The sequence below is a fragment of the Nannobrachium achirus genome (genome assembly GCF_963921795.1).
Source record: "Nannobrachium achirus genome assembly, chromosome: 3".
NCBI lineage: Eukaryota > Metazoa > Chordata > Actinopteri > Myctophiformes > Myctophidae > Nannobrachium > Nannobrachium achirus.
The window spans coordinates 41,987,220-41,998,086 of record NC_137812.1 but is presented as its reverse complement, the minus strand read 5'-3'; the positions used below and the strand labels follow the sequence as shown (position 1 = coordinate 41,998,086).

Below are 10,867 nucleotides of genomic sequence, written 5' to 3'. Positions count from 1 at the left end.
TGCCCATTTTACACTTGAGAGTGTAAAATGAAACCAAATAGACCCGTAAGGGTCCATTTGGTTTCATTTTACACTCTCAAGTGTTAGTCTATGGTTTGGTCACATGATTACTTCCGCACACATGATTTTTATATTTTCAAACATCCTGGCTTGCATTCGCAGGAATCATCAGTGAGAGATCAGAGCAAACAGTGACTGTCTGGATGTACAGAGACATTGTTATGAAATAAACTGTACAATAGAAACGCGACAATACGTGACGCTCAGGATGGCAAAGTATGTATTACTCGCTGTGACAGCTCTACTGTTCCTTGGAAACTCAGTAAGTAATATAGCTTTAAAATACTCATTCCTAGATCCAGTCCTAACCAAATGCAACAAAGGTACATCATCATCATCTGTAGTGTTTTGAATTCAAGCTGACAATTTATCTGAACATTATTTTGTAAGTAAGACTTCCATTTGAAGCAAATTGACTTGGCAAGGCAGGACAGGACATCCGATGTCAAAAACCCTCGTCGTTATTGCATCAGATGATGCTTTTGTCATAAAGTGGAACCTTAACCATGTTGTGTTTTATGCTGTTCTGATCATACTTGTGCTCTTTGGCTAAACAGAGCAAGATGGGTCTACTAACCTATATCAAATGTTACACAAGTATCTCTAAACACTGTGTTAAGTTGTGCTTTGACTTCTCTGTTTGTCATCAGCTTGGAGCAAACCGTTCATTTAGTGTGGACTATGATAAAGACTGCTTTCGGAAAGATGGAGAAGAGTTTCGCTACATATCTGGGAGCATCCATTACAACAGGATCCTTAGATCCTATTGGAAAGATCGGCTGCTCAAGATGTATATGGCTGGACTTGATGCCATTCAAGTGTATGTTTACCTGATCTAAATTAATACTATCAAACACTGAATTGAGTTGTGTTTAGCTCCTTTCGGAACCCCTCACTCCACTGCTACGCAGCTCCGAGATGGGAGCTGCATAGCAGTGGAGTGAGGGGTTCCGAAAGGAGCTAAGTTGTGTTCAATATTCAATGATATCATAATCATATGTGCAAACTTTTCATTATACATACTTGATGCAAGAATAAAGACAATGTTATTAATTTAGAACAATGCGTGTACACTAAAGGTGTGCCTTCACTTTACAACAAACAAAGAAAATAATGAGGGGGTTGCTCAACAAGCAAAGCAATATACAAGTCAAGTCATTCATTCAGATTCAATCAGGATGCTGTGACTGTCAGACACTTGACTTGAGTACATTATCTGAGTAAGAAGAGATTATTGCCTGATATCACGGGAGAAGTAGTCGACAAGAAACACAAACATTGTCAAATATAGTTCTCTGTCAGAGACCTGTACATAATTGAGATGGAGGAAACGTACGTCATAGTCACAAGCTGTACTCATCATAACAGTAATTGTCAGGTGGTAATGGTCAACAAGGGCCATTTTGAGACTACACATTCAGATTATCAGAACATAAGAAGACAAAGGTTGGATGACACCCCCAAGTCACATGCTAGTGAGACAGTCTAGTACACGTGATTGGAAAGACGGTAATAATGCATTACCTAACAGGGAATAAAACAATGATTCCACACTTTCAATGGTGGACTAATCCGTGGAATGAAAAGCTGGAGCACTGCTCTGACTTTTCTTTCCACAAAAGAGTCCACTACTGGTGGAACATGTTTTTGGCTTATTCATTTAGAGAGCACATGTTTTATCTTATATCAAACTTGCCAAATACGTTAAGAATTTCAATGACATTCCTTAAACAGCGATTCAACTTAACAAGTGATGTTTCTTGATCCACTTTTGCTCATTGTGCCCCATGAAGGTATATTCCCTGGAACTACCATGAACCTTCTCCAGGACAGTATAATTTCAGTGGAGACAGGGATGTGGAGTACTTCCTTCAACTGGCTCAAGACATTGGTTTACTGGTCATACTTAGACCTGGCCCCTACATATGTGGAGAGTGGGACATGGTAAGAGATGGAATCTTAATGCACCTTCTTTTATGAATTACTGTAAGTGTACACTACATAAAGTGTTGAGGCTATGACTCAACTGCAAACATCACCATCTGTCTTTTTTTCCCAACAGTGGATAATTTTACAACTAGTAATTTGCTCATATAAAACAAAGTTTTACACATGCTGTGTGTATGGATATTGTTGTCTTTTAGGGTGGCCTACCTGCCTGGCTACTTAAAAAGAAAGACATTGTGTTGCGGTCATCAGACCCAGGTGTGTAATGGAGTTTGAAATCATAAACAGCAAGGAATGCAAAACATGGCTTTGTTTTTGCTGTCATGTTTTTACAAATGTCTTGTCATGCTGTACAGATTACCTTGCTGCAGTTGATAAGTGGATGGGGAAGATACTGCCCATGATAAAGCCTTTTCTCTATCAGAATGGTGGACCTATCATCACTGTGCAGGTATCATCACTGTACCCTTTCCTTCTTATCTAACTAACTGGGTCATTGTGGTACCTTAAAGCAGTGGTTTTAAACCTGTAGGTTGGGACCCCCATGGGGGTCCCCAAATTATTTTATTATATTGTTTTCTCCCTCAACAATAAACAAATCAACATAAAGTTTAAGTGTATAGAGGGTATCTGCACATTTCTAAAGTGACAATTTAAGGACTTTTTAATACCTCTTTTAATAAGGAAATGAAACATTGGCCAAATGGTCAAATATGAGAAGCAGAAATTGTGAAAATAACTGATCTAGATCTGTTATTTTCACAATAGAGCCGTGTTATACAAAATGTAATTTCTCCAACTGTTAATGCTCGTCAGGGTGGGCGGTCCCCTGTTAAAATATGATTATTTTGGGGTTCGCGGCCTGAAAAGGTTGAGAACCACTGCCTTAAAGGAGCACGTCACCCATTTGAACCATATCTTCATATAACCGGTCCTCACCAAACCATTTACTCTCTTTGTCTCTTTGGTGAGAAATAAACGGTTCATACACCTGTCTACCAATGACATCATTGATGGGGATTCAAAGCTAAAAAAAATAGTAGAAGGGTGCAATTCTGTGAAATTGCATGTGTGGTTGCACTGATGCGAGTCGCGAGGAATCCACTGGGAAATGGATTCTGTCTTGCCATTGATATTATATATTGTGTCAAGTGAAGCATGACCAACTGGCGAAAGATTCTCGGACCTAGAACAATAGTGTGTTGTCTATAGCAACCACACTAAACCCTTTCTCTTACTGGAAAGTTAGCATGCTGAAATTGAAGCCATTGTTCTTGCATTCCTGTAAAAAAAAAATCCTGTTTGTATTGATAAAAGGTACCATCTTATAATGAGCATTAGGAAGGACCAATTACATGAAGATTGAAAATGGGTGAAATGGTCCTTCAACGCGCTTTGTTTATACCCCACCGTACGACAAAGTATCAGGCTTAATACAAAACAACCCCTTTCTCACCATGTTTCTGTCTCTGATACTTTAGGTAGAGAATGAATATGGCAGCTACTTTGCATGTGACTACAATTACATGCGTCACCTGGCCAGGCTGTTCCGCTCTCTTCTGGGTGATGAGGTGGTGCTGTTCACTACAGACGGGGCGGGGCTGAGCTACCTCAAATGTGGTGCCATTCAAGGTCTCTATGCTACCGTCGACTTTGGGCCGGGTAAGTCAGAGTTGTTGTTTTTTTTCTTTTCCTATTTTCTTTTTAGATAATTTCAGGCATTTAACTATAACATTTTAGTCTGATAACCCCCTCCTCACTTCTACCTGCTACGTTTACACTACACTTCTGCACTTAACCACTAAGTCTCTACAAATAGGGAAAATACAAAATAGCTCCAATGTCCAACGCCTTGCATGGCAATGCATTGTGAGCTTGCTTTGTAGAACTGCTATTTTTGCTATGTTGGTGTACCATGGTGACTTATTGCCTCACACTGAACTTCTCATTTCGCTTCTGGTGACTTCAGATTAGTCAGAAGGAGGTCATGCATGTTTTTGTTTACATTGTTAAGTCTTTATGTGCATTGTGAGTTTTGAGTCTATGTCTTTTGTGCATTCAAGGGGGAAACGCTACTGCTGCATTTGAGCCACAGAGACATGTTGAACCTCATGGACCTTTGGTAAGCAACACATATTGTCTTGTGTTACACAATTACTACATCTTCATTCAGGCCTTGACAATTTTGCACCCTTTATTGCAGGTCAACTCTGAATTCTACACTGGTTGGCTAGATCACTGGGGCGAACACCATTCTGTGGTATCCTCCGCCATAGTGGCAAAGTCCCTCAATGAGATCCTGGCTCTAGGTGCAAATGTTAACATGTGAGTGGAAAGAATCGAGTGACACATTACAGTTAAATCAAAGCAAAGCAAATCACATTTATTAAAGCACATTTGCGCACATTTAGCACACAAACATCTCCTGTTGAACAAAGTGCTGTACAGAACAATATAAGAGACAATAGTAAAAACAAAACCCACATAAACCATTATTGAAAAACAAACTTCAACTGTCACACTGTGAATAAAATAGAATCTTGGGCTGCTTGGACTTAAATTGGACTTAAAACAGAGGGTGCAGATGGGGAAAGGGGAATGCTGTTCCACAGTTTAGGGCAGTGGTTCTCAACCTTTTCAGACCGCGACCCCCCAAATAACCATATTTGAACTGGGGACCCCCCACCCTGACGAGCACTAAGAGTTGAGGCATTGCATTTTGTATAACACGGTTCTATTGTGAAAATAGCAGATCTACATGCTCACGCTCGTTGCGAGGCGTTGTGAGCATGTAGATCGGCTATTTTCACAATTTCTGCCTCTCATATTTGACAGTTTGGCCAATGTTTAATTTGTCATTTTAGAGGTATTAAAAAGTCCTTAAATTGTCACTTTAGAAATGTGCAGATACCCTCTATACACTTAAACTTTTTGTTGGTTTGTTTACTGTTGAGTGAGAAAACAATGTTTCACATTAAGTTAATTATCTGGGGACCCCCCAAAATAATTTGGGGACCCCCCTGGGGGTCCCGACCCACAGGTTGAGAACCACTGGTTTAGGGGATGCGACAGCAAAGGCACAGTCACCCCTGAGCTTGGGTTTTGTTCTCAGGACGGCTACTAGCCACAAGTCAGCTGACCTGAGGGACCTAGCAGTAGTAGGAGGTATGTAAGAGGGGGCCATCCAATTTAGAGCTTTATAACTAAATACGACAATCTTAAAATTGATTCTACACCGTACTGGCAGCCAGTTGAGAGGCCAGGATATGTGGTAATGTGGTCCCTCTTCCTGGTACCAGTTAGGAGCCTGGCTGCGGTGTTTTGGACCATTTGTAGGCAGGATATGGATGACGGACTATTCCCAGTCTATAGGGAGTTGCAATAATCCAAACAGGGTGATGTGAATGCATGGATGACTACATCAAGGTCATTGGACACTACAGAGATATTTAGGTACAGTATGTAGGTCACAATATTTGGGGTATACAACATCTGCTTCCCTGTTTAATGGAAAGGGAAACAAAATAGATGCAACTGTGTATAAAGTGGTCACTTGGTTTAGAGATTGATGCTGATGCAAAAAGCCCATATCTTGTTTCTGTGCTCTGTAAGTAGTGGACATTTATGACATATGAGTATGTTTTTTATTTATTTATTATTTGCTAATCATGTAACAATCTACCCTCAGGTACATGTTCATTGGAGGAACAAACTTTGCATACTGGAATGGTAAGTGCCATTTCACAACTTGGTTTCAGAAGATGACATTTCCGTTTATAGTTGAGTAAGTCATTTTTGCCAGTCGTTTACCTATCATTACCAAGGCAGTATTTTCACTGTCTAATTGTTTGTTGTTATTCTCAGGTGCCAATACGGCATATGCCCCTCAGCCTACCAGCTATGACTATGATGCCCCTCTTACAGAAGCTGGGGACCTCACAGAGAAGTACTTTGCCATTCGAGATGTGATCAAAATGGTATGCAAAGTGATGTATCTTACGTAATTGACCTACAGTTTGCAGTAGATGGAATAAAAAAGTATTTGAATTGAACTAGAAAATGCTCCCAGTAGAGAACAGACCACTGCAAAAGAAGCAGCTTTTGAAGAAAATGTTGCAGTACCACTGAAGCACACCCCCTTTTTGAAAAACATACATCTTCATAACATTTCATTGTGGTTTAAAATAGAAAGAGTTTTGTATTTATTGAGACAGAGTCAGGTCGCAAGTTACTATGAAAACCTCGATTGTCTGTCCCTCTGTCTGTCCGTCACGTCACGTCACACTTTTGGCCCTACTCTTATCCATACCAAACTTTACACACACACTCCTTGGCTGGCAAACCACAACCTCCGCCCCTGATTTCTCACATGCCCCTCTTCTAGCGCCACCATGAGGTTGCTTTTTGCAGACAACATACATGGGACCTGACGGTCGCTTATCTCCCGATTAGGGAGTCTTACTGGTTTATGTTGTGAGAATTGTAGACTAATGTCTACAAAACCCTATCATTAGAAAAGACATGGGCATGACCCAGGGCATCGACCGGCAAGTCGGTGGCTCTGAGCCAAGTCCCATGACTCCGATTCGTGGTGTTACATGAATCCATTCTGAGATTTTGCTCAGTGTTGTGATGGGCCATGCCCACAGCCTCGCCCCATTTTGGCCAATCAGTGTGAAAGTTAATCAGTTCTTCCTTGCCTCATGACCAACCTGAAGGTTTTATTGTGCTGTTTTGGTTATGCTCCTCATTCGTTCATACCCCTTTACGCACAAAAACATTACCTTCATGGCAGTATTTTATCTAACTTCAACAGTACAAGAAGATACCGGAGGGACCCCCACCTCCTACTACTCCAAAGTATGCATACGGAGTTGTTAAAATGAAGAAGGTTGGTATATTTATTTGAAGTTATGCCTCTCTAATGTCCCCTAAGTTTAGAAATCAAACTTTGAACTCTGGTACCCTCAAATATTATATTGCAATTTACTTCTTGGGAAGGGGAGGGTATGACATGATATGATATAAAGAAAGACATACAGTAGTATAATGAAATACGTAAATTACCATTTGCCTTTGCAGCTCCAGACATTAACAGATGCCATAGACATATTGTCCTTTTCTGGACCTGTTCTAAACATGTACCCTCTGACCTTCACTGAAATGAACCAGGTAACCCTCTGCTATGATTTTAGATTATGAGAAATACAGCATTTGTTGTCAGATTTAAAGTGTAAGTGTCAATAACATCATGGTATTATTAAATAGTATGTAACAGTATGTACTGTCATTCATTATCATAAAGGTTTATAGTTTATATATATACAGTATATATTATGATATTGTTTTCCCTCTCACTTGCAGGCCTTTGGGTTCATGCTCTACAGGACAAAGCTACCTGTTAACTGCAACGAACCAACTCCACTGTCTTCTGCACTGAATGGTGTCCATGATAGGGCATATGTGTCCGTGGATGGGGTGAGTCTTCTCTCTTCTGCTATCAAAATTAGAATATATACCCACACAGATATAGTTAGTTAGCTGTGTGCTCAGTCACAGTTATCATTCCATAATGGTTAAAATAACAATTCTAAGGGGTATGTTGGGTGGTGCTGGCCAACAGTCAAATTATTTCAGGGATGTCACAAATACATGAGACTCATGACTCTTCTCTTTTGTTCCAAAGGTGGCAATGGGGATACTTGAAAGAAACAAAGTGTTAAGTATCAATGTGACCGGGAAAGCTGGAAGTCAGGTTGACGTACTGGTGGAGAATATGGGCCGAATCAACTATGGGAAGGAAATCAATGACTTCAAGGTTCTTTTCGTGTATATTTCAAGGCTACCATACATAATGTACTGTACAATGGACAGTGTCTGTGTATAAAAACCCACTAACATCTTATATTTTATTTTTTAAGTAAAAAACGTTTAAAGTTCAAGGTGCTTTGTTGTCACACGCACATACTATACAGCTGGTAGCAACATTTTAGGCAGGCAGTGAATTATTGTACTCAAATTATTTTCAGCTGAGTGTGTGTAACGATACATCTAAATAGTGGAAACAAATTAAGTGGCTGCAGTCATGGCCGCATGAGCCCGTATAATTTATATTTTAAAATGTGACAATTTTAGACATTTACAGTTACTAAGATATTTGTTCTTGTGACTCTGCTTCGCTTCACAGGGCTTAGTGTCCAACCTGACACTGGGGCCTGATGTGCTCACTAGCTGGACCATGTACAGTCTCAGTATTGATGAAGCAGTCAGCCAGGGGCTCCTTGGGGAAACTGAGCCCTCAACAATAGATTCACTTCATCCTTCCAACCTGTCTCTTCCAACCTTCTACGGGGGTAGCTTCATCATTCCTGACGGCATTCCAGACCTGCCCCAGGACACCTATATCAAGTTCCCATCCTGGAGAAAGGCATGTGTCTCATTATAACAATTTTAAATTTAGGCATTTGGCAGACGCTCTTAATCCAGAGCGATTTACAATAAGCAACGTAATACATTAATAACCTGACTCCACAAGATGCTGGCAGCATTGAGTTCACAACACCATCTGGCAGAGTAAGGTTAATACATTAACATCAATACATCAAATGCATAGAAATAGTAATCTAAGAACAAACGTAGGTAGACCAAGCACCTATTCAGTAAAAACGTTATAAAATCAAAAAACATAAAAATGCTATCTAAATTAAGTGCTACGGGCTAAGGTGGAGTCTGAAGAGGTGAGTCTTCAGACCACGGCGGAAGCTAGGGAGTGAGTCTGCAGTTCTAATTGCAATGGGGAGTTTATTCCACAGTTTGGGGGCCAGGAGGGCGAAGAGTCGAGGACGAGTGGATAGTTATCCTGGGGTTTTTAGCTAGGGTTCATTATAAGACAACTCTTGAAGAATAATACCATATTACTGTACATTGACCATTTACTGAGGCAAACAAATGCACACTAGCCTACAGCAGGTGGGCAAACGTAATGCACATTGAAATGCAGACCATTTACCATAGACCAGTAAGACTCCCTAATTGGGAGATAAGCGACCGTCAGGTCGCAGCGTGATTTTAGGGCAAAATGTGTAGGAGCAGTGTCCAAAAATGTGTTTTAAAAAATGGGCCTGATGGTGGCGCTATATGGGACAGATTCATGTTGACGGCTCTCTTGGCCATTCTGGAGCACCAGGAGTCAGTGGTCCCCAGGAATTCCCTGTGAACAGCCCCGTTTGGGTGGTCATTTTTGCACTTTTTGGCGGTCCCTGGTGGGGTGGAGGTTGTGGATTGGCAGGCAAGGAGTGTGTGTGCAAAGTTTGGCATGGATTGGGGTAACGGTGGCGGAGATATGAGTTGGGCAAAAGTGTGACGTGACGTGACGTGACGGACAGACTGACTGACAGACTGACAGACTGACAGACTGACTGACAGACAGCTGGTGGAGGTTTTGGTAGTAACTGTACCAACCAACAAGTAAGACACGTTCTGACAGCCAGGGGGCACCACTGACAGACAGCCGGTGGAGGTTTTGGTAGTAACTGTACCAACAAGTAAGACACGTTCTGACAGCCAGGGGGCACCACTGCCTGGCTCTCCCCAAACTACACCCCAATACCACAGTCTTTTTTTGTGGCTGGGTCCATTTCACCAAAACAAAGCAATATCCCCAGTGTGGGTGGTATTTAATCTGTCTTTAGTTACTTTTCTTTTCCATTTTTCCAGGGACAGGTCTGGATCAATGGCTTCAACTTGGGACGTTACTGGCCCAGCCGAGGCCCTCAGGTGACCCTGTATGTCCCTGCCAGCATCCTCAGCACAGCTGCACCCAACAATGTGACAGTGCTTGAGCTGGAAGGGGTCCTCTCTACTACAGGACCATACATGGCGGAGTTCACCAGCACTCCTATTCTGAATGCCACTGCAGTCAGTGACTACAAACAGAGGGAGCTGTTTGACAAAGATGATTTATTGTGATAACTTGATTTTATACAATATTCACTGTAATCACTTAAGATAATCATGGGAAGCTCTACTTAAGTGATTAGGGGTGAACTTTGTGACATTTTTGTATTATCCAAAAGCCTTCGGTGGGTTTTGTTTTAAGGCAATGTTGACATTTCAAGCTGTGCTGAAAGCTCAACGTGAACTAGCCTAGTAAACTGACTCCTCCCATCTTCTGTTCGAATCTGAGACTGGTTTACGAGGCTAAATGTGAACAGGCTGTAAGCCAAATAATATATTTTTGTCTGAAAATTGCAGCAGGTGTTGTTATAAAATGTTTTTATTTTTGTATGATATTAAACAAATGCTTTTATTCTGTTTTGGAAGTGCTAATATATATTGCCATGAATTTGTTTACACGTGACTATTGTGATCATGGTCTTTTTTTAAATCAAAATATGTAAATATTTCTTTTTAATGCCATACAATTGTGATTAAAATGCAGATTTTATAAATCCTGTACCGTAGGGACTCATTTCACTAGCCATTCAACAAAGTGCTTATTCACTGAATCTTTCTCCCGTTTCTGTACTGTTATGTACAGTAATATGTACCGCTGTGTTTAACTATACAATATCTACAAAAGAAACGTTGGAAGTGTGTTGAGTTGAGACAAATGCAGGTCTAGAAGAATGTATAACTTTTATCAGTGGATGATACACAAACCAGTTTTTAGCATTGGAAATATACTCTTGATACTTGGAATGTGATAGTTTCCTTAATACATTTTAAAGCTTCAAATGTGTTTGGCTGAAATCTAAAGAGACACTCATCCCATCACCAAGGTTAATCAATGTGCTTTGATCAGAGGTCTTAGTCCTGGTGTCTAGAAATCGGCCTTAATTACTCCCATCTTAAATTACAG

At 40.7% G+C, this 10,867-nt stretch overlaps 1 protein-coding gene across 1 annotated transcript; it reads left to right on the top strand.

The window, feature by feature from the left end:
* Positions 1-217: 217 nt before the first annotated feature.
* On the top strand, positions 218-10,349 carry glb1 (galactosidase, beta 1). The gene is made up of 16 exons (XM_080721060.1): positions 218-322; positions 711-880; positions 1,854-2,004; positions 2,205-2,265; positions 2,364-2,458; positions 3,489-3,669; positions 4,071-4,129; positions 4,211-4,332; positions 5,696-5,736; positions 5,872-5,984; positions 6,824-6,898; positions 7,090-7,179; positions 7,372-7,485; positions 7,694-7,825; positions 8,195-8,440; positions 9,730-10,349. Exons 1-16 carry the CDS (start codon positions 269-271, stop codon positions 9,973-9,975), a joined length of 1,950 nt encoding a protein of 649 aa, XP_080577186.1. The 5' UTR covers positions 218-268; the 3' UTR covers positions 9,976-10,349.
* The last annotated feature ends 518 nt before the right edge of the window (positions 10,350-10,867 follow it).

Bases quoted from the DNA above. Each gene is read 5' to 3' on its own strand.
- glb1 (XM_080721060.1), top strand. From the start codon at position 269: ATGGCAAAGTATGTATTACTCGCTGTGACAGCTCTACTGTTCCTTGGA. The intron at 6,899-7,089 runs GTTGGTATATTT...TTGCCTTTGCAG, and splicing joins GAGTTGTTAAAATGAAGAAG to CTCCAGACATTAACAGATGC. The intron at 7,180-7,371 runs GTAACCCTCTGC...TCTCACTTGCAG, and splicing joins CCTTCACTGAAATGAACCAG to GCCTTTGGGTTCATGCTCTA.